The sequence below is a fragment of the Protopterus annectens genome, chromosome 1.part2 (assembly GCF_019279795.1).
Source record: "Protopterus annectens isolate FY-2018-M chromosome 1.part2, PAN1.0, whole genome shotgun sequence".
NCBI classification, from domain to species: domain Eukaryota; kingdom Metazoa; phylum Chordata; order Ceratodontiformes; family Protopteridae; genus Protopterus; species Protopterus annectens.
In genome coordinates, this window is record NC_056727.1 from 1,107,421,135 (window position 1) to 1,107,445,821 (window position 24,687).

The 24,687-nt window shown below is 41.5% G+C and overlaps 1 protein-coding gene across 1 annotated transcript in view; it reads right to left on the reverse strand.

Annotated features, from left to right (window-relative positions):
* RCC1 (regulator of chromosome condensation 1) overlaps positions 1 to 24,687 on the reverse strand; it is a 498,237-nt gene that overhangs the window by 460,821 nt on the left and 12,729 nt on the right. Inside the window, exon 2 of the mRNA XM_044060220.1 lies at positions 10,849 to 10,942. Within this exon, the coding sequence (XP_043916155.1) occupies positions 10,849 to 10,942 (94 nt within the window). The remainder of the gene's footprint in view (positions 1 to 10,848; positions 10,943 to 24,687) is intronic.

A 24,687-nucleotide genomic window follows, 5' to 3' on the forward strand; every position in this document is an offset into this window, starting at 1 on the left:
CCTCACTGGCCCTCTTCAAACACAATCTTGATGAGTGGATGGGAAACCATAAATTGGTCTCAGGGGTTCCAACTTTGTCCCGCATAGACAGGGGCAACAGGTGCTGAGGTTTCTTTTTGGGGATAAACTCTTGGCTAGGCCAGGGCCCCAGGACCATCAGCCTAGTAAACTCCTATGAACCTAATTACCTTCTTGCATCTGCAACAGTGCCACTACCTCCTGCCCATATTAAAACAATTTCCAATGGCAGACCAACTTTGAAGAAACAGTAGAACATGGTGCATAATGAGAGTACATAAAATGTGTGTGTGTGTGTGTGTGTGGGGGGGGGGGTACACAGAAGGAATAATGGTATTAACTCAAGTATTAATATTTATTTTACATTTGTTGACCGGGATAGTCTGACTGGATACATGTCCATTTTCAGCAGAGGCCCGGGGAGAAAAAATCTACATACCAAAAAAAGAGAGAGTACATACATCACTGAGTGATAAACTCAGGCAGAAAAATAGACAAAGAATACAGGCAGATATCAATATACACAATGTGCAGACTTGCATCTGATTGGCAAAGACGTATCAGAAAATGTGAACACAATACAATCAGATCTCATAATTCATAATGCTTAGACTTTCAAATGCTATGAGGCACAGATACTTGGCTAAACAGCAGCTTAGATAGCAAGACATGTATTAGTGAAGCTATTATTCAGGTTTATAACAAGAGCACAGCCAATGAGATGCAAGTCATTTTTTTGAGTTTGGGTAGTGAGGTTTCCTTGGTAATGGCAGTAGGGAGTAGATTCTAGATTTTACCAGTTGAGTTGGCAAATATAGCATCACCTGCAGAGTTGTTGGGTCAGTATCATTAGTTTATCAGCTGAGCATAATGGCCTGGGGGCACTAGGAGGGGTGAGAATACTTTTGAGGGCAGGGGTGTTATCAGGTTGATGGAGTATTTTATGCACTACTATAAGCTGGTTGAACTGTAGAAGGGTAGGATACTCTAGCCATCCCAGTGCTTTGAAGTTCTGGCAATGGTGGGTCCTAAAAGCCATGCCTGTAGCGAATCTGGCTATATGATTGTAACATCCTAATAATTTTTGTTGAGATCGGGTTTGGATAGGTTGAGTACAGGGGGGGGGGCATACATAAGGGTAGGGAGGAGGTGTGATCTTGCAACAGCTACCCTAGCTAGGGGGGGTGAGGAAAGGTTTGGCTCTGTACAGGGAGCAAAGTTTTTTTGTTGACCGACTTCGTGTGATTGACATGTTTATCAAATTTAAAGGTAGTCTATTATTACGCCCAGAAGCTTTGTATGGTCATCAGGGGAGATAACAGTGTCATTGCTAGATTTGGTGTTGAAGGAAGGAGGAGGAATTCTACGGTTAGAGGAGAAAAGGATTAGCTTGGTTTTGTTAGGATTTAGAAATAGGCGGTGATTAGCTAGCGATGTTTCTACCGTGCTGAAAGTGGTCTGGGTGAGGGTTAGAAGGTGGAGCATATTAGCGTTGAGTCACCTGCATATTGGATGCAGGTGGCTCCTGGGATGGTGGTGTGCAGATCACTGATAAAGAGAGAGAAAAGAAGGGGACCTAGTATGGACCCTTGTGGGACACCTAGGGTTAAAGGAAGTTGGGATGACAGCTTGCTCTGCTGTCTACCATTTCGGTAGGAGTGAAACCATTTTATTGCATGTTGGTCTAAACCAATGGTTTTGTAGGGTATTGACCAGTAGCTGATGGTTGACCATATCGAAAGCTTTGGAGAGATCTAGGAAGAGAGTGCTGAAGATAGTTTATTGTTGTTACAATGAAGATTGAGGACAGAGAAAGATAGACCAGCCGTGGTGGTACTGTGGAACGGCCTAAAGCCATGCTGAGAGTCTGCGAGCTTTCCATTTTGAATAAGAAAGTGCATGGTTTGTTTGTGTATGCATCTTTCCATGATTTTAGCTAGTGGCAAAGGTCTAACCTGAGGAAATGAAACCAATCTATTTTTATTCATTCATGCATTGAGAATCCTCTCAGCAAATGCTAAAAAAGTCAAGATACACTTCTGTAAACTCATACCAACAAAAGGAAAAGGGGGGATATCTCATCAGTGGCACCTCTCCTATGGTACCCCCACATCCCTGTTACTTTCAATATACAAACTTTGAGATGGCACAATTGATGGGAAAAAAAAACATTTTCTAAACCCTATTTAGGCAATCTCACCAGTATTCTCCCACTTGCACAGTGTGAATGCGAGACGCTTTTTTTTCTCTTGAACACCCTCCTCTACATACACACACCATTCAGAAATGGTACAGGAATAAGTAAATTCAAATTCCCCTCTCGATGCTTCATCTCAATCAAAACTGGCAGCAGTTTTACACACATTTGTGCTTATACACACCCTTTTACACCTTCTCTCTAGCATAGACTTTTCATTAAAAATTGAGAACTATAAAGAGTAGACTGAAATGTGCATGTCTACAATGGATACCAATGAGAAGTGAGCGTAAAATAACTGAAAGAAGGGCTGCTAAAATACCAACTCCCAAGTACTTCCATATTCAGAGTTTTTTGGGGACAACTGCCACTGACTTCAGGAGTGGTGACAGCTTGAAGTCCTATCCTGGCATCTCCTCAGCGTTACCCAAATTGGGAGGTTTTTCAACCTGGGGAAGTACCCAATCACAGAGTCCTCATCCTGCATGCACATGGCCACAGGGTACAAGGCTAGTCAGGCAAGTGAAACAAAAGGAGTTAGACAAAAGCCAACATACTGCTGCTTGCAGTTTCTTTGCCCCAACACCCATCCCTCATGTGCTGAAGTCAACAGACTCTAGATGGACAAGGAGCAGCCTTTAGCATACACCATCTATTGCCTACAGGGAGGCCAAACCTTTCCTGTCTTCTCACCTCCAATCCAGACATCTGTCCAAGCTCTTGACTCTGCCAGAGCTCCATTACACAGAGTGCCAGCATACTTCCAATAGAGAGACGTCTACACTCCTAGCCTGTGTCATGAAGCATAAACCAGTCTCTGGTTGTTTGGGCCATAATCAGGGCTCTATTCCTCCATTCCATATGTACATGTTACAATTCATTCTAGAATTCGAGAAACGTGGACCAAAGTCTGCACGGACTTCACTACTTTATTAGCTAAATGTTATACAGCTGAACACAAAACTTTGGGGGGGGGGGGGTTACATAAAGCCAAAACAGGCACATCTGACAACTGACAATGCAACAGAGGCAAGGTCCATCAGAAAGGAAAGGCATTGGGTGAAACTAGAAACGTGACATTAAATGGCAAAAGGACTAAAATCAACATGGATACCAGAATAGAATTGTTTTCCAGTGAAATCAGGTTAAGTTTGGTCTTAGTATAGATTTTCTGACTAAAAGTTCTCTCGCTCCTTTTCTTCCAATAAGGCACTAGAATATCAGAATGTGCTGTGATCTGTTCTGCTTACAAGTTCTACAAGGCATACGGCAAGTACCAAGGGTATGTCACCAAACAAAAGCCAAGTCATAAGGTAGAAGCATAGAAAAAGTCACTGGTTAAACAGGACACAGACGACCACACGAAATTAGTCAGAAAAAAGTAAATAATTATATCAAGCATGATCACTAATGGAGCCAAATCTTTTCTTCTTCTCCAGTGGTGCTTATATAAAAGAAAGAAAAGAAAAAAGTTGAATACATCACTCCTTCCCTCAATAATTCAATCAACTTGACATAAAATTCGAAGCTCAGTCTCCCTCTACACCATGTTGCCAGCCTCATGGTGCTTGGCATTCCAAGAACGTGGGAACTGCATAATAACCACCAACAAGGACATGTGCGAGGTTTAACAATATAACCCGTGACCAACCCTCTTGCATACAGTCAGTAAGCAATACAGCTCACCCATACCTCAAGTTCATACTAAAAACAAATGCAGGTGTAACACACACTCGCAAGCCTAAGAATTAGTACTAGAGTGTCTTGGCCGCAATCCAGTAACACGTTAGTCAGTCATTAGGCTGCAGACTGCACACCTTCCACTGCAATTAAGTCTGCATATCCAAGTAAACGTCCTAGTAACAGACTGCTCCATCATCAAGCACACAGACTCTACACTCACTAGACTGGACAGACAGGGTGACAGCTGCCTTCCTGGTGCGGATATCAGATGTCTGGAGAGCATTACAGTCCCTCAAACATGACAAATAGGACTACAACACAGTGGTAGCTCTTGTAAGGGTAATTACTGGAGAAACTCAGCCCAGAAGGACACAAGGACATAACTGTTAAATCTCTATGCATTTATTAAATGCAGACAAAACTCTGGCCAGACTGAAATTCTGGTCTCATCCAAAATGATGCAGAGTTACAAAGAGAAGGTAAACTGCCTTTAGCAACCAAGTAGCTGATGTCATTCTATGGGGATCCAGTAGTAACAAGTTGGGATGAAACAGACAGCTCAGCTTGCTTTGCACGGGATGGCTTGCACTGTTCTTTCCACAGAATCCACAGTGGCTAGAGCACTTACTACCCAATAATGCCTTTTAGGCAAAGTCCATCTTCTGGAAATAAACACATTAAAAAAAGCTTGCAGAAATTTCTAATCCAGACCATATCAAGGTTGCCCTACTCAACACCAGAAATCTTAAAGTAATAAACTGCCAGATCTCAAGGAACTACTACCACTTTAACACTCTACACTGAAATACGTGTCTGTTACACCGCTAAGACAGTACCACAACTTTACAGTGTTTCTGAACTCATCAAACCTGCTGTAAACTGCGAGACAATATCAACATTTGTCAGACCTAAATACCTCTATAGACAGATTCCCCCGTGACCAACAAACAGAAGTTATAGAACTTATAAAAATTATTATGAAAGCCATTATCACTCTATAGCCTAAAAGTCAATTTCCACACCCAGGGAGGACCAGAAGTGACTTGAGGCTTACTGGATCACCTAAAAAAAAAAAAACCCCAAACCCCTTTTGATAGGGGATTTCATCTAGCCACCGATTTCTAGGGAAAAAATAAATAATTCGGTGAGATGGCATACTTCAGAGCTAGTAAAAGCCAATTCCCTTGTATAAATAAACAATCCACTGGGAGTCAAAATATTTAATATGCCAGCCTGGAGAGACAAAAAATAAAGCTTTGAATACAACCCAGGCACTTAAAAGTTCAATTAGGAACTGGAGTGTCTGACAATACCCATTTAGGGTTGGGGGGGGGGGGGGCATCAAGGAATCTCTAGTGCAGCTCTGGATTCCAAAGCTCAGAAAGAGCCAACCCTGTATAGCAGCACATGCTCAGGCTACTCCTACTGTCCACCCAGGACAAGGTCAGCATACGGGGTGAGATTCAGGGTTAGAGGGGAAAAGAGAAAAGGGGAGAAAAATCAGCTTGGGGGTAGTACAAAGGCCACAATGTTCTCACTCCTCTGCAAAAACGGAGGCAAGCTATGGAATTATATATATATATATATATATATATATAGTTGCCAAAGTGGATACGGCAAAGGCCTACAACACAATAAGAACTTACTCATGAATGTTCCTCATCAAAAAGATCAAGATCACAAAACACAAATTAATACTGACATCTGAAACACTCATAGCTTTCTTTAACTGCAGACTATTAAGAGCGAGCAGTCAGCAATGCTCAGACCCTTATAGTTGCACATTAAGTTCGTTCCAACTTCATAACAGAAAGCCATTAAAGTCGGAAATATCATCTCTATGGGCCCAGATAATATGCCTAGTTCAGCTAAGCAGAAACCACAGGGTATGTTTCAGAGGTAAGAAAACTGTCGTTATGCCCCTTCATAAAGCAGTCGGACCTCAGATCCAGGAACTACTGACCCATCGGCCTAACAATCCTAACTTGCAAAACCACAAGAACAAATTCATTTGTTCAAATAAAAAAAAAAACACACTTATTTCTCTAGACCTGCAACAACATGGCTGTCGTCTAAAGAAATCATGTCCAACTTGAAACTACAGAGGACAGCCACAGTTTATGCAGCATACCTAGATCTGACTGTGGCCTGACATTTTCCAAGCTGAAAGTTAGAATTGTGTTCAAAGGGTTAAATGTAAACCCTTACTTTGCAAAACTGATAGCAAACTAGCAGAAAGCCAAAACCCACACAAAGTTCTAGATACCACCCCAGAAAGTAAAACAATGACCGGTGGCATTCAAGACTCAGTGCTAGGACCCTTTCTGTTCAGCATCTGCTTCTCAGATGTCCAATCCACTAAATCAGTTATATGGCTACCTCAACTTGCTGATAAATGCTGAGCAAATGGCAATAAATTGTTACTATGCTACTACAGCTAGGGCAAAACCATATAAACAATGGTGCAACACAAATGTGCGGAAAATTAAATGCAAACCATCAACTTTGGTAAACAATTCTCAGCTGGTTATAACACAAACCGCACCCCACTCCAAACTGCAACAGTCAAAAATATTGGCACCTTCACAGACAATTAGTTGACCACAAAACACTAGTCAGAAATCCTTCATGTGAATAGTTTTCATTCCTCATTAGTGTGCCCTGATAATTACAGAACACACCACCCTTTAAAGTATGCATTACATCACACAGCCAGAAATACCCTAGTGGTTCCTAAACAGAATAACTGCACCAACCCCCCTCAACTAGCACGGCAGATATGAAGCAGTCATTACATTCTTAGTTTCCTCCATGGTGACTTCTAACGTTCTCCAAGGACCAAACCCTCTGATCTCATAAACCTCTACAAAACACCCAAAAAGAAAACAAATCTCTAAGTAACACATGCTGGAGGGGCAGAGTAGTTACCAAATGCTTCCCCACCTCTGGGATAATAGTTCATTAGTTATAAAATGAAGTCACACACTCACTTCCATTAAGGCTAACCTTAGCAATTGACAGGTACCCATCAACTCATCTGTGGCCTGACCTGTTTAGCCCTCCTGGCAGCAGGAGGTGCTGAAGGAGGGTGGATATTGGCAAGGCTAAAAGACAGTCATTCATGGACTGTAGTAAAGTATGCATCTGTGCAATGGAACTGATGCCAAGTACAGACTTGTGTACGACTACAAGAAAGGCTTGGGACATCACTTTAAATATAAATGTCAAAACAATGCATCTGGAAAGTAAGAATCAACACTTCTCAGATGGGACTACAGTAATAGGTTCATATGTAGGTACTAGGCTCTCTGCCCAAAGGCATTTATAAGCCTAGCCAGAATGTGTTGGCTTTCGCCACTCCCTTAGATTAGTTCCCTGTGCCTCTGTCCAGCACAGCCACTGAAGTGATCCCCAGGGTAAACTTTCTGTATAACTGGAGAAAAGGCAGCAACAAATGGAAGGGACCCTCAGGTAATCTTACACAAGCTACTGGAGGGACAGCAGTACAAATGTCTAGCATAAGGACGGGAGACACAGGAAGATGTGCCTGTAGATAATGTCATCCATCTGCTTAAACACCATCATCACATGCAGCTCTATACAAGTAATAAATCACATTTTAAATTATTTGCACAGATTTAAAGTTAACATGCAGTTATTGGGTAAAACAAACACTGAACAATGAAGCCCAAGCATTTGAAATCATGCTTCCGATTTGAGATTTTTTTTAACATGAATTAAAATATTTGTTCAAACATACTGGAAGACCAAAGCAGCAAGGTTTCATTTTCATATAAATAAGACACTTAGACGTGTGTTCTTATAAACACACCTTATAGCACAAAGCACTAAGAAAGTTGCACTCTCCATTAACCTTAGACCATACAACAGAGTACAGCATCATGCATGTAGATTAAAGGCTTACCTAAAACTACTATGAATGTGAATGCTCAGATTTAAACTGAAGGGAATTTCTAAAGTAGTTTTTTTTTTCTGCACCACAACAACATCCCACCAAAACTGAAAGACAAATTCTAAAAAAGCTGAAGTTAATAAGGGATATGTCTCAACATAGGGGATTGGAGGATTAACTGGGACAAAATGAAATACAAAAACCAGTAAAGTAGCTAAAAGTTAAAGATAAAGACTTCTAACATGCTTGTTTCTGATGCAGAACAAAATCCCAAAACTGTCCTGTTAACTATCATGGCAGTCAGAAGCCTCACTACATAACCAAAAAAACACAGCACACCCACTCTCAAACCACCACTATTAGCCTGCACAGTCTGAAGAGAGACCTACTAGTACATCCAGCTACACACTACTGTTGTCTGCTTGCAACTGCCTAAAGCAGTTCTTGTTTCACAGCTAGAAAATAAGTTTTAGTGCACCATGCCCTGCTAACATCCTTGTGTGCAAATATACATTTTTAACCTGTAAGACTAACAAAGTGCCCAACACCATTTTACATTATGGGGGTCCCCTAAGCCAAGTTCAAAGCATCTGTTAACACCACAATGATGATTTACTTTATTTTCATTTCCTGCACCCCTTATGTTCCAGCATTAATTCTAAAAACTTTAAAGCTAAACAATTAGGGCTTATATACACAAACAGAAATGTATAATTCTAAGTGAAAAGTGGGGACAAAGAGCCAGAAGAAGTTTGAGAAATAAGGACAGATAGCATTTTGGATAAAGTTCCTTAAGGAGACCACCACAAAAGGCACACAGTACATTATATTCATGAAGTAGCAAAAAGTATTTGAAGAAATAAGTAGACACGGGAACGGAGGCATGAGATTTTACTAACAGAAATATAGAAAATAGGCAAGAGAGGGCAAAAATTTAATGGAACCAATGTGCTTGCACAGCAAAGAACTAGAGGGGGAAAGGTAAGAATAGGATGAGGTCAAGCAGAAATTTGGGCTAACTGCCTTCCCTACTAGGGACCGATTAACAGTGTAGAGTGTGCCATGTGAATGACTGTTAACCACGTCTAGAACAGACGCTGCTATTAGAAAGGAACAGGTAGGGTATAAAACTGCTATATGGAAACAAGAATCAGAAGAAAAATTCAGGCAGAGAAAATGGAAAGCAAAGGACATCCTTACGGCTAAAAGTAAGAAAGACCAGAATATTTTTGCTTGGAAGTGGTGTTCACATAGCTATTTTACACCTATGCAGACTTCAGAGAAAAAGAAGAGTCTTCCACATGTAGACAGCAAATGCTGGAGGTGTGATGGGAAAGAGGTAATCTGTAGAGAATTTCTAAAGTACATGTTTGATTACTTTATCAGAAATGTTGGGAAAGCAAATGGTTTAACTAAAGAAAGGATTGTTATGAGCCAGTATAGGAAGACCTGAATTGCTCATAATGAGGCCTTACCAAGTTCCATGCTACTGGCTGCAAAAAAAACAATTACGAGAAAATTGAAATAAAAATCTAACCAGACTTAAATGAAGTACAGAACACTGTAAAAAGAAAATTATTGGGAGTTACCTTTTGAAAACAGAAAATCACAGAAATAAACTTTGTGGGCCAAATACCTATAGAATAATGTTCAAGAGGAGAAGGAGTTAGGTTTAAAGAAAGGCAGACCTAAGCAATTAATGTAACGCTAGAGTGAGTGATAATTGTGGGAAAGAAAGCCTGTTTGACAAGAAACATTTACTATTCATTTTCTTTCCTATTCATGGAAGTGTACCTGTCGTATCTCTTTAAATGCCTTTCTTGTCATATTTTTTAAACAACCATACTGAAGGCAATACAGCCACTTCATGATAAAAGACAGACAACTACCAATTTCTTTGAGTAACTCACTTCCTCCAAGACACCATAAAAATTGCGACTTGACAACCGTTTCCCCAATACCTGTGCTCATTATACACACTCTCTCTGTTACAGATCCTAACTGCTCTCTTCCGCACAGTAGAGCCTTCCCCATTAACAAGACTGCACACTCAATTCCTTCTCTGCAACATCGGAGTGGAGGCTATTTGTTCTCGGAAGATTATATTTTGCCAGTGGCAAAAGGGTATGCTACCCATGCAGCAGCAGTGGCATTTTGCCAAGGAGTATGACTCTGCCCAGACTTTCTGCAATGCTGTGCATAGCCGAGCACTCATTGGTGCCCACAACAGAAATATGTACCTATATCAACAATACTAGGTAGGCATGTACTACGTGTCAGGTTAGCCTATGTGCTGGTCTCATACTGTTTCACTTTATTATAGCTAGATCACGACTGAAAAAAAAAAAAAAGAGCATCGATGTCCCTGCCTCTCACACACACAATACTATAACAGGAAAATGAAGCCTGCTTTGGGAACCGCACAAAATGAAAAGTACGGTCAAGAAAATACTTTCTGAAATACACCCATCTTCTTTTAAAAGGAGAAGACCACACCAGTCTGGAAAAGGACTTCAGTAATAATGTCTAGGATAAAAGAATGCATGTTCTAAGCGAGGAAAAGCTTGACTGCTTGGAAATTCTGACTAAATGGAGCTAGACTGTCATGTCACTACCAAATACAGAGGCAGGCAAGTGGAATGAGAATGAGAAACTAGTACACTTTTACCCAATGAACGGAGCACTATAAGGCACTGTAGCAAAGAGTATTCATTACTTAACATGAAACTTATCAGCAAGTTACAATATATAGACAGTAAAAAATTTACCATTTCATGTTCTGCAAGCTTTAAGTTATTAATACCTTGCACTGCATAAAAAAGTCTTTACTCAGGGAAATTGGCATGTACCTATGCTTCTTGGACTTGCTTTCCTGTTAAATATTTCAGCCTTTTAAAAGGACTACTACTCTTGCAGCCCTAAAAACAAATATTTCATACCAGTCACCTTTGCAACCTTAAGTATTCTTAACTGTCAAACTTATCTGCACCAGTGCTACCATAAAACCATTGTGATATGGAACAAAATTATACCTTACCTCGAATTTTCTTAACTTCTGCATGTTCAGGTTTTTCCTCCAGCTGGGCCCTCTTTACTGGTGCTCTCCGAGACACTGCACCATCTCTGTTCCTCTAGGCTCCCCACAAAAAAACAGAACAAAATTTTAATACGCTCATCTTGTGCCACTGCAATGCACAAAATTTACAGAGTTTATTCATTTGTAATCTGCTTTGGCATTACATTGTACAACAACATGTAAGCAAAACAATCATTCACTGCATGTCACAGGATGGAAGAGTAGGGAACTAAAGGGTATTCTGCTATGTAGTTTGACACTACAAAATGATGCCCACTTCCAACACATCAGATCTCCACAAGGTTTCATTTTAAAGTACAGCTACAAAAGAATGCATTAGCAAAACTGAATCTACAATCTATAGTCACCTTACAAATCAGAAAATATCCCACTGAAGTTCAGAACTGCTGGACAGGTACAAATGAGGAGAGCTTCACAACTACGACACAAAGGACTCAATGAGCTCAAGGTGAAATCAGAAGGGGATAAAATACTGAAGTCAGTACAGCACATATCCACTCACTCAATCTACTGATACTTCATAAAGATTCACTCCTGTTTCATTTAACAGCCCATCTCAATACTGTTTACACAATCACTTCAGGAGTGGGAGTGTGAAAATGTGAGAGGATAACATCTGGAGAACAAGTATCAAAACAATGCATTATCCTCAATACAGGTGCATCAACTACCATATTACAAGATGGACCATGTTAATAACAAGATGATTTTATTAACTCAATATAAAAAAAGCTACACTGCTACATATTACTAAATATCAAATAAAATTATTTCCTGCAGAATCAATGCAGTGGAAAACACTGAATAAGCTACAGACCAGTTAGCCATTGCAACAAGCCACTCGCTATACATTTAAAATTTTTGTACAACTACCAGAAGTGAAAACACCCCAGAACTTTTCAGCCATGGACTGTGCCAGGGGGATAAACTACCAGGAACAAACAAAAAACTGATAATACTGTTAAGATCAGAAGTACTCGTAAAAGCATTTCAACAAGATTAACGAGTATAGAACTAAAAGCAACAATTGTTGAAACGAGCCCTAAAACAAATCAGCAGCAATATAACACTTCACATTTAGAACTATTAAAGCAACATTCATTTACTTACACTGTTGACCAAGTCGGTCCCACCAGGCCAATGGCCTCTCTTCATGGGAGACCGTATGTGGCATCTGAATGGTAATATGTTTGGAACATTGCATAGGGGGACTACATTTGGAAGAAAAGTAGTGCCCTGCTGTGAAGGGACATGTACTACGAATACTAAACTTAGGATGTTACAAACTAGGCCAGAGTTGTATAAGGAACTTTATGAGCAGTGCTCTGTATATTGGAAGTGGAAGGTAAAGAAGGAATTTTGTTAAAATCCAAAACAACTCAAGTGATGGTCTTCAAAAATCAATCACAATACCCTTTGGGAATCTCCACGACTAGCACTAGCCTCTAGGCAAAATAACACCAAAAAATAGAGAATTGGGGGGGGCAGCAATGCGGGTATGTTAGTTGCCAGACATGTGGATTAACAAAGAACAGAACTTACAGAAGTCATCCTACAGGCTTTTCTGAATATCGGAAGAATGCATACTTTCTGGCTGGTATTAAAGGGAGGGAATTATTAACTAAGCAGGAAGCACAACTCGGGCCACATGTAGTATGGCTGGTGCACAGCTGAAAAGTCCTATGCAATTTGTAGTTAAAATTTGTAAGACCGAATACAGGAGCTTGCTCCCCAGCACTTTGGTACGAAGCACACACAGGCTAACCGCCTCACCTCTCCCAAAAATAATACGCACTTCAGAAAACCGTGTGCAGGCTACTACACAGCACACCAATCCAGAATTGCATATTAACAGTTGGGGCAGTGTGTCAGATTGCACCAATCTCCCTTCCTGTCTGACAGGTTACTCAGAATACAGAGGCAAGAAACAACAGCACTGTACTTGGGGGGGGGGGGGGGGGGGTCACTTTTGGGCATAAGAAAAACTCTTCCAGCTACAGTGGTCCTGGTGATGCAAGCTTGCTACCACAACCATAGTGATGAAGCAGACCACCCACCAAGAAGAGCTCCCACAGTAACAGATACTGCATAATCATAACATGCTAATGGCCACTGCTTCACTGTCATGTCCAACATAGGAAACACTTATGAACTGCTGCATGGTGCAATGGAGGTTTGCAACACAGCAAGGAAGAAATAGTGAATAAGTTGTATTGTCATAACATAATGCAGGAGCAGATCCCTGCTGCACTGTAATCCATCATGCCGCATAGCAAACTCACTCAGTCTGCAGCACAAATGCATACCTGTGTACTATGTACACCCATGTGCAATTCCACACTGCCATTCTTAGATGCACTGCTTGCCATTACAAACATTTATGAAACAGTACATACCAGCTGTACACTAAGTACACAGAATGAAGTACTGAAAGGGTAAACAATGTTCACGATACAGTAGCCCATCTTGGTTTCTAATAAAGAAACGCTACTCTCCTTTGCAGTTATCCTCATCCCCAGGCTTTTAGTTCTCCACTATCACCGTGATATTTAGAGCCCAGAAATCTCAGGGCCTTTTAAAATTTCACTTGCATATCTCCCACCAGCCACAAATAATAAAAGTGCTACCCCCACCCCAATAATTCAAATTTTAAGTTATTTAAAAAAAGAGGACCCCCCCCTCCAAGCAGACGTCTTGGAAGAAAGCTGTGGTGGTTGTATTATCTTAAGACAGTAAAGACCCATCAGCCCCAGCTTCAGAGACACCCATTTCAATTATAAAACAAAAGTGTGTCTCTACACTATTTAAAAGAACAGCAAAAAGTGTTGCCAGAAGTAACAGATACAGATCAATGTGGTTTTGTGGAGGGAGGCAATCATTTGAAAACATTAAAACAACGATGACCCAGAGGGAAACAATGTAAGAAAATACTGCTGCTGTTAATGGGTCTTGATACAGAGAACACATTCAATAGAGTAAGTAAGCTGGGATTTATGACTAGGGCAATGGAAGCATTTGCATTCCTGGATATAACCAGGCTAATTAGGAGGATATAAGGAGGACTGGAAACAAGAATTAAAGTGAAGGGGTTTCCTTGTGTTTGAACAAAGGAACCAAGCAAGTGTCTGCTTTCCCCTTTGTTACTTGCTTTATATTAAGAGCCACTGGCAAAGAAAATAAGGGACTCAGAAATGCAAGGATATAACTGGTATGGTAATCAAGTATAAAGTTGGCTTTATTTGCAGATATTATTTTACACCAGATAAATATTGTGGAATATTTTATGTTCAAGTCATTTTGGGATATAAAGTTAAAGATAAACCAAGGCTACAGTTGTAATTATGCACCACAATTTGGTTCAACAATACCCATACTTATTGGAACAAGACAAGATTAAGTATTCACAAGTGTAGATTAAAAAGGCTTCTGTTATGGCAGCTATGAAAATTGGGAAAGAGACTAAATGATAATACAAAAACTTCCAGTTTCTAGTTTTGTTTATGGACAATATTACAAGCAGTGAAAATGATTTATTCCCCATCAGTTTTACATACGGGTCAGGCATATTTTTAAAATAAAGCACAGAAGTTGTGGACAGTAAGAAAGGGTTGAAAGAATGCATTTAGGAGAGAAAGAGGAAAACTTAAGCAGGATAAGTTGATTCTTCTAATAGAAAAATGGTGGCTTAGCACTACGCGATTTAAAAGAATATTAAAGAACTCCACAGTTAAGGTCCAGATACTTAAACACAAGTAGGATACAATTCAAAATAGAAAGAGAGAGAGAGTTAGGGTTCAAGAAATATAAACGGTGTTGAGTTTGGATGCAGATTCTCAAGAATAGCCACACAGAATATTATATTCAAAGTTGCAGAAAGCATTCCAAGAACCAAGCCAACATGAGAAAGGAAAGTTTGCCAATAGGGGTGACTACAAGTAGGGGGTACAGAAAATAGACAGAAGGGGGCTGGAAGTTACTGGAGAAAACTGGCAAATAAACCAATGCACTGGGAGCAAATAAATAACTAGAAAGGGAAGGGTAATCAAGTGGGATGAGGCCAATACAACATTTGGACTGCAGCCTAGAGATTGCCATCACTACCACAGATTTATAGGCAAGGAGAAAGACACACGAGTCCCAAGTGAAAGACCTGTTGTGAAAGTTTAGTTGAATCTAAACAGAAGCTGCTGTTAAACATGACATGTAAAATACTGCATAATAACTACAAGAATCAGAAAGTTAGAAAGATCTGGAAGAGAAACTGGAAAGCAATTTACAAGAGAAAAACAGGAAAACAAACATATGGGGCTTCCAAGTATGCAACTATGTCCAGAATCTTGTACTTGTATACCCCAAGCAGACTTCAAATAATTTTTCCTCAGGTAGACAGCAAATGTTGGAGGTGTGTTGGGGAAGAAAGACAGGTTACTGAAACATGTTTTTGGGAGTGTTGTTAAGTTAACAGATTTTAAAAAATTCCCTGGGTAAGCAAATGGCTGTAACTAAGGAAATTATCATTTTCAATTAGGACACAGGATTTCAATTCCCTAGACATAGCAAAGTTTTTGCTGACTGCCAAGATACTACATTACAAGAAAATAGAAATCAAAGTCAAACTATATTTGAAGTACTGATTATTATATGCGATAAAAACTGGATACATCTTTAGAAAAGGGAAGTAGAAACTTACATAGAAATAAATGGAAATTGTGGAACAATGCATCCAGAATGATGTTCAGGAAGAACAGAAGCGAGGTTTAAGGGAGGCAGGAATTCAGCAATTTATACAAAGTTGGACGGATGATTTTTTTCTGTTAAAGTATGCTTATGTCCTGCATGATACTTTAAGGTGCATTAACAAAAAAAAAAAAAAAAAAACACAACTAAACTCTGTACAAACTAGGCTATACACCATTCTTAATATTTCTCATTTGTCATCACCTATAGTTTTAAATCTTGCAGGAAGGTTTGTTCCAAATAAATACCTAGCGCCAAAGTCATGGATTACAGGAGGTTACTAGGCTAACAGTCCTAGACACTTTCTCATTCCCCTATTTACCCAATTATCAATCCCACAGGCTAGAATGGCTTTTGTATATGCACGTGACTTGGGCAATTTGTTCATAGGTTCATACTAGGCTATCTGCCCTAGGGCATTTATAAGCCTAGCCAGAGTGTGTTTGGATTTCGCCACCCATTTTAAATTAATTTTGCTATGCCCTTTTTCGAGGTTAGTATACTGTGCCTCTGTCTAACAGTGACACAGAAGTGATACCTGGGGTAAACCTACGATCTCCCATCCACTCATCAAGATTCCTCTTAAAGAGAGTCAATGAGGGACTCTGCCTAACCTGGACTGGGATTTTATTCCAGAGTGAAGAGAGGCTCTGGGTTATGAATCTGTCCCTCCAGCATGTCCCATTTATTTCAATGCTGAGGTTCCAGTCTCTCGAGCACGTAGCTCGATGGGATTTGGATTTTCTGAGGTGCAGCATGTCCATTAATTCTGGGTTGGACATGGCTTTATACGTCTGGCACAGATCGCCTCTGAGCAGGCAGTATGCCACTGCGTAGAGCTGGAGTTTCTTTAACCAGGCAGCATATGGCATCTGTTTGAGCCCTTTGATCCTCTTGGTGAGGTACTTTTGGGGTCTTTCCAGTTGCTGCAGGTGTCTGGTAAGGTACATCCCAAAAGGGAAATTGTACTCAATTATGGGCCTGATGAGGGATGAGTAAAGAGGCACGATGACCTCCCCTGACCTAGATGTGAATCCCTTCATGATTAGGTGGGCTATATAAAATGTTTTTCTAACTACTTTGGCCACATGGTTGCCAAATGAGAGATTGCTATCAACTTGGGTCCCCAGGTCCCTAATTACTTCTTCTGTACTTAATGGATTACCACCTACGTGGTAATTTGTGGGCACTTTGTTTTTGCCAAAGGGGATGACTATACACTTTTTGGCATTTAGCTTGAGGCCATGGCTCTGGCACCAGTTAAGTCTGTTTCTATGAGGCCCTTTCGGAGGATGCTTGTGTCGGCTGGAGAGTCGATTATGGCACCCAGTTTGCAGTCATCTGCAAACTTGGCCAGCCACAGTCCTTCCGTGTTGGCCTGTACCTCCGAGATATATATACCGAACAAGAGAGGTCCCAGGACTGAGCCTTGGGAGACGCCACTTGTAACTGGTTTGGAGTTTGACATGTCTCCAGCAATTGTAACCATGTGGGTTCTGTCCTTGAGCCAGTTTGCAACCCATCTAGTGACATAGGGGTTTATATTTAACCTGGTGAGCTTATCTATAATGCCCAAGTGGGGTATTGTATCGAAGGCTTTTGCGAGGTCCAGGTAGGCTGTGTGGACCACCTTCCCCTTCTCAATGGCCTTGGTGACAGTTTCAAAGAAATCAACCAGGTTTAAGAGGCAGGATCTGCCCTTAAAGCCGAACTGGGTGGGATCCAGTGTCTGTACGTCCCTAATATCTTTATTTAGGAGGTCCATGATGATCCTTTCCATAGCTTTGCAGACCAAGCTAGTCAGGCTTATGGGGCGATAGTTTCCAGGATCCGTTGAGGCACCACCTTTGTGGAGAGGGCCCACTGTTGCTGTACGCCACTCTTTGGGTACATATCCTGTAGTAAGGCTGAGATTGAACAGTAGTTTTATGTTTGGGTTTAGCTCTTCTTGGAGTTCATGTAGGACGCAGCCCGGGACACCATCTGGTCCCATTGATGCTGTGTTTTTTTGCTTTGGAGAGGGCGGCTCTTACCTGAGCATCTGAGATGTCAGGGGGGCAGCATTCTGCTGGGATAGATATTTGCCCTTTTGGTGGGGGGGGGGGGGGGGTTGCGCTGAACATGTCAGCTAGGATGTTGGCAATGTCTGTAGGTTCGGTGTATTTTTTGTCATTTTGGACTAATTCTGAGCATATCTGGGAATTCCCACCCAGGTTCCTAACAACTAAAGAAAGCCTTGCGATTATCCTTAGTGTCCTGTGCAATTTTTCTCTCGAAGCTGGCCTTAGACGATTTTATGAGTGCCCGTAGTTTTTTTGCCGATACTGATCAGAGATGCCTTCCCTTTTTGGGATTTTGCTCTATCATGTAGTAGTTTCCTCCTTCTATTGTATAGTTTGTTTATGGCTGGGGTCCACCAGATAGGGCGTCTGCCTTTGGAGGATGGGGTCTTGGGATTGCATGATCCATGCATTCCTGAAGGTGTTCATAGAATGCATTTATAAAGGATTCTGCGGTCTGGGCCGTATTTTCCACAGACCCGGGGGCTTTGAAGGATTCCACCTCGGTTTTGAGGAGTGTGAAATTTGCTTTAGAGAAGTTTTTCACTGTGGTTTTCAGGGCAGGGAGTGGAGTCGGGATGTGAATATCCAGCGAGATTAGTTTATGGTCTGATCTTACCAGTGAGGGATACACTTCTAGTCTGGAGCATAGAGTCCCATTGTTGGTGATGATCAGGTCCAGTATGTTTTCCCCTCTTGTGGGAGTGGTAACAAGTTGTTCCATAGCATTTGAGTTTATAAATTCTAGGAACCTTTGGGCTAGGGTGTTGGAGCTAGAGTAATGCTCCCAGTCTATGTTTGGGTAGTTGAAGTCGCCCAATATAATGGTGTTTGGAGAGACCTTCATAATTTTCCAGTGTTCTCAGGAAGGCCGAGTGGGGTTCCTGGGTTTGGGAGGGTGGTCTGTAGCAGGCTATAAACTGGAAGGCAGTTTTACCTACTGTTAGTTACACATGGATAGTCTCTGATGCTTCATGCTGTGCCACCAACCTGGAGGTGTGGATATCTTTGACGAATATTGATACCCCCCCTCCTTTTGTGGTTTGGTCCAAGTTTTGGTGCCAAAAAGCATGGTATGAGGTATAACCTGGTAGTGCTGGGGTGCTCTCGGGAGCCTTGAACCAGGTTTCTGTTACTGCACAGATATCAATGTTCTCCATGCTAAGGAGAGTTTCGAGTGCATGCATCTTGAGGTTTAGACTTCTGGCGTTGAGTAGCATTACTCAGTTTCTTATCCCTTGTGATACCTATGGAGGTGGGTTTGTCTTTTGAGCCTTGCCTAAAAAAAGGCACTATGGGGGTAGCAAGAGCCTTTGCCAATATCCGAAAGCCCAGGGGTGACCGGTGCAAGCCGTCCCTAGCGAAGCATCGTGGCTTGTCGAGCATGTCATCCCAGGCTGACAGGCATTGGATCCCCTTTGAATGACACCAATACTTAAGCCAATTGTTGAAATTGAACATCTTGTCTTCATATTGTGGCATCATTCTTGGTGAGGGCAAGATGCTACTCAAGGTCAGGGTCATACCGGCCTGGGCTACAAGCTCAGAGAGCTCCTCTATATCTCTTTTCATGTAGTCCAGGGAGGTACGTCTCAGGTCATTCACACCAGCATGGACAATGACTGAGTCATATTTGTACTTGCCTTGGAGTGACCCGAGTGCTTGTGTTATGTGGAGGATCCTAGTGCCAGACAGGCAGCTCACCGGGACCTTCTTGTTCAGCCTGGTGAGCAGGACGTCAGTGTGCCTGACAATAGAGTCAACTATTACAAGTGTATCAGGTGTGTTGTTTAGCCTTAAGGGCTGTGACTGTTCGGCACACTGGCTTTGTGAGCTATGTGTTGCACGCGTTTTGTTTTGGGGTAGCGGTTGCTTGGGTGTCTGCTTTGGAGGTCTCTGCTGCTTAGACAGACTTTTATTTAGAGCCTCCGAGTATGTTTTTGTGTGTTTGGTTTGCTGTCATGGTAGGTCTATGTGAGACTGGAATTGTAGTGAGTGTGGTTTCCTTCTCCTCCCGACTGGTTTCGCCAGTACTGAGTTGAGAGAGCTTAGCCTCCAGTATGGCTATATGGTTGCATCTCTCACATGTGTTGGAATTTGTTGGGAGGAGGAGAGGGTTGTCTGTGTACATGAGGCAGTTGCAACATTGCCTCAAGATTCCCAGATTCACCAGCTGGACCGGAGAGGAGATAGACAACTGACCTTTGGACATGCTAGAATAGTATTGGGAATTCCTTTATAATTGAAAAAAAGGGCCAATGGGGAACGAGGTACTCAAGGGGAGTTTGTGAGGGTGTAGTGTTTTTAATATTTTAGTGCTGACATATAATTGCTTTAGTGAGCAAGTGCCAGGTAACTTAAATGCAATGTGTTACAGGTAACAAATGCAAAAAACGACAAACAGTAACTTTCTTTCAAGTGAAACAAGGAAATAAGTACAGTAAGCAATGCAGATCACTAGGAATCCACAGAAGCGCTGAAAAGCCGTGTTTCAGGTGGAATTAGCATTTCAGGGAAATAACAAGCAAACAAACAACAAGCATACAAATAAAGCTAGATTCAGCAGGCCTGGATCTAGTCTATGCTACAGCAAACAAGGTGTACCAATTTCAGTAAGAAACAGTTCAAATATGCAGGCACTATAAGCCTTTAACCAGAAAGGCCAGAGTCCAGCCCCTCCTCCCACAAGAGTGCAGACCACGAGCCTTCTTAATGTAAAATAACTGGCCTGAAGCCCAAGTGCTTAAACCAGAACTAATACACTTTTAGAATAACAGACACTGAGCCCTCAATCAGCAGTTCACAACTTAGAAGGATGTAAGCTACTGTAGATGCCATCTGTCCATTAAGGGCCACAGGTGACTGCAATTTCCCATCCATTGGTCCAAACTGTGTTTGAATAGGCTTAGGTTTCACATGAATGGAGAGCCTGCTCCAGAGAAGAGGTAATCACTGAGACACATCCCTCAAACAGGTTTTGTTTAGGTCAAAGATGAAGTTGAGATGCGGCAATGCTAGTGCTCTTTGTTTTGAGACAGTGTAGCAGATCCACCAGATCTGGATCGGAGAACCTTTAGGTCAAGCACATTTTGCACCTCAGTAGTCTGTAGGAGACAGGACATGAACAGGACTGAGGCAGTCCACATATGATCCATTATTCACATACCTCTCAATTGTACAGATTTTCGCAGAATGTCTGTATTTTTTGCCTCATATTTTGGTCCGTTTCTCATAAAATTATTTTTTTTTGGCAAATTACTGGCACAGCACTGAGGTTTGAAATCAGAAAATAATGACAGATTGTTGAGTTTCATACCCCTCAGAAAATTCATGCCAATACAAAACCTGCATTGCTATCTACTTTCTAGGTTTGTAAGAGCAGTACTTAAGTGTCCCTAACTTTTTGGGCATTTGTTCACGCCCATTATTTCTGGCTCCGTCCAGATTTCTTGATCTAAGAGGTATGTTCACACCCTGTATTCTTTTAAGTGAGGCACCTCTACAGCCGCTCCAGTTGCTGCAAATATCTAGCCAGGTACATGCACTAATCTATTAGTGGTCTAATGAGGGCCGAGTATAGTGGGACTATCATCTCCTTAGATCTGGATGCTGTGCTCTTACTTATAAGTTGTAACACGTAGAACTGTCAACCACACTAAGTCCCTTACCACTAGGTCTACTCTTAGGGGGGTGTCAAGGTTGTAATTTGCAGGGGTAGTCCTCTTCCCAAAGGGTATAATTATGGGCTACTTGCAATGAGTTTTAGGTCATGGTTCTGGCACCATTATATTTGTGTCAAAACCTTCGTAGAAGTTATCTACTTCTTTGGGGGAGTCAATGATTGCACCCAGCTAACAGAAAAACAAAAATTTTGCTAGCCAAAGGTTCTCTACATTTCCCTTGACTTCAGAGACGTACATTCCAAAGAGGAGCGGTCCCAGTACACAGCCCTGTAGGACACCCCTAGTAACAGGCCTCTTGGTGGAGGTGGACACCCCCCACCCCAACTTCATGTGTCCTTAGAGCCATTTGGCTATCCATCAGCCGACATATGGATTTATGTCTAATTTGTGAGTTTATCTATAATACCAGAGAGTGTGGTAATGTGTCTTTGCCAGGTCCAAGGTATGCAGTATGTACCGTTTTGTTCTTAGCTATGGCTGTAGTGACCTTTTTTGAAAAGTCTACCAAGTTTAAAAGAAATGGCCTGCCCTTGATGAAACCAAACTGCGAGGAGTCCAGTTGTCTGAAAATTCCCCCATGTCTTTGTCCATCAGGTCCACAGTAGATTCCTTCCATGGCCTTGCACATAGAAGGCCAGTCAAACTTATGGGTCTGTGGTTCTCTAGGTCTGTTGATGGTCCACCTTTGTGTAGAGATAACAGATGCAGTCCTCAATTCCCCAGAGATGAAGCCTGCAGCTGACTAGAGATTCTAGTGGGCCTGACTGTTCATGTTTCAAGCTATTTAGGAGGCATCCTAGGATATTATCAAGATGTGCTGATGCAGTGTTTTTAGCTCTGAAGATTGCAGTGAGGATCTGTTCTTTAGTGATAGCTGGAAGACAAAAGGTAGACGGTATTTCCTTGAGGAGACTAGAATTAAATCAGCCAGCAAGTTTGCTATAAAACCCAGCTCTGTATATGAAATTTTCCATTTACCATTAGTTCAGCACACTGTTGGATGCTCCCTTTAAAGTTATCCTCAACCTGGGAGACTGTTTGCCTCTAACTTAGCCTTGTTCAGCCCCCATCAAGCAACTCAGGGGACTAATGGAGTTTGTGTCTTTTGGGCACTGTGAAGTCCCTAAGCTGAGGCAGTGATCAAGGAGCCCAATTCCTCATCACTAACACTGGAGGGGGACATTCACTTGGAACACAAATGGACACAGTATTTCTGGAAGCAGACCTCTCTGCATCAAGCACAATTTCCCTTAACAGCACCCAGGGAACACGCTCAGTCTGGGGGCTGATTCCTCTTTGCATCTGTCCAGACCCCAAATAAGACTCCCCATTGACACAGCTTAGAGTTCAGTTGTTAGCTGGGCTTCAAAGCCAAGTCCTCCCACACCCACACTGTGAAACCAGTGCTTTGGGCTCCTGCTCCAAGCAGCTGACACACACAGATTTGATATGCACACACACACACACTTAAATATTTTTCTAAAAGACCAGCCACAATGAGATGTATTTAATAATAAAAAAGTGAACACACTAAATATCAATCTACAGTAAACACCAGAGTTTGTCACAGGGAATAAAAAACACACACTGTTGGAAAGTTTCACAGTTACTGAAAAACAGTAGCTAGTCCATCTATTCCCGATGGACTAAAGAATTACTGTTCCTACTTACTGAACAGAGCAAGGCAAGATAGGAGAGTACTCGTTGTCAGAACCAAGGCAGAATACAGAATGCTGTTGAGCCTCCAGTCTTCTCCAATATTAAAAACTTTTTTTTCTGTACAGAATGACATCACACACATCTGGTCAAATCTGACTATTTTCTGCATCTATGTGTTACCATACACAGAGAGCTTTGCTCAGATGTGGTGCAGAAGTCATAAAACCATTTCACTCTTCCTACAGAAGCTACAACCTATTCTCTAGTACAGACATTGAGTCTCTGGCTCCATTCAAAACTGCGGGATAGCATCTTTATGGCTTAACACAAAGTAATTTAATTTCAAGAATATTTTGCAAAGTCAAGTGGATTAAGATTAACCTCTGCTCTTCCAAAATGTTTTTACAATGTAAACATTTAAAACAGTTACAATAACGCATATACATAAGCTCATAGAAACTTACTAGACTAATGGCCCTAGGGCTCTTATAAGCCTAGCCAAGTTCTACCCTTATTTACTCTTATCAGCACCAATTCATTTTCTTCTAGCAGGGTGCAAGGTTGATGCATTTTAAAACATAAGCAAACCACACAAATTTTCAACACAAGCATCTGTACAAATCAGTCTGATACAAATGACTGAATCATTTACAAAATTCCAGCTAGCTGTGCTGGCATACGTTACAAATCCACTGCTCTATTTCTCCTGGTATGGCTGAAGTACCTCCTAATGTTCCCTCACATTTGGGACTACCAGATTCAGGATATCTGCACCCCTAGTAGGTGAGCGGACTAGCTGTTCCAGGCTGTTTGCATTGAGAAAATCCAGGAATCTGAGCCTACATGTTAGTAGTCGTGCATGTATCCCAGTTTATGGTGGGATAGTTGAAATGACCAATGAATACAACATTGGGCTGAACTGCAAGCTCCTCCAGTACTTTCAATTATGTGGTATTGTTATCCTGGGTCACAGACTAGGACCTGTAGCTAGCAAAGATATGGCACTGGACTTTACCCAAGGTGACATGGAGTAGCTCAAGCACATCATATTGTTTTACCAATCTTGAGGTGTGTTTTTTATGTAGACTGATACAACTCCACCTCTAGTCCTTTCTTGTGGAGTTCCTGCTCTACCAGGATACATTTTGCAATTTTAGACCATGTCTCAGTAACGGCATACCTTAATTTGTTAGAAAGGCATTTGTACTATCACACTATTGTGTGACTTTAAATGCCAAAACACGTGTCGCAAAAAAAAGTCGAAAATGGCAATTTGGAAAACCAGACCATTTTCGAACTGCAGCACAACAGTAAACGTCAGGAGACGTTTCTGAACGTCTCCAAACTTGTTATGCAGGGGAGGAAAGCCGGGCTGCACCCCCACACCCACCGCTACTTTAATATACAAACTCGCATATCGCACTACAGTAAGGGAAAGGGCTTATTTTCCAATCCCTGCTCTAGTGTGATCTGCACCTGGAATGCCAATGTGCATTCATTCATTTGGATTCGCAACAGTGGTGGTCGACATCTGTCAGATCTAGAGGTTGTACTTTTGCACTTTGGTGCATCGGACAACTTCCTTACGATGAAATTATGGCATACCCTCATTAACTTCAACAGATGTCACTCTTCCAGAG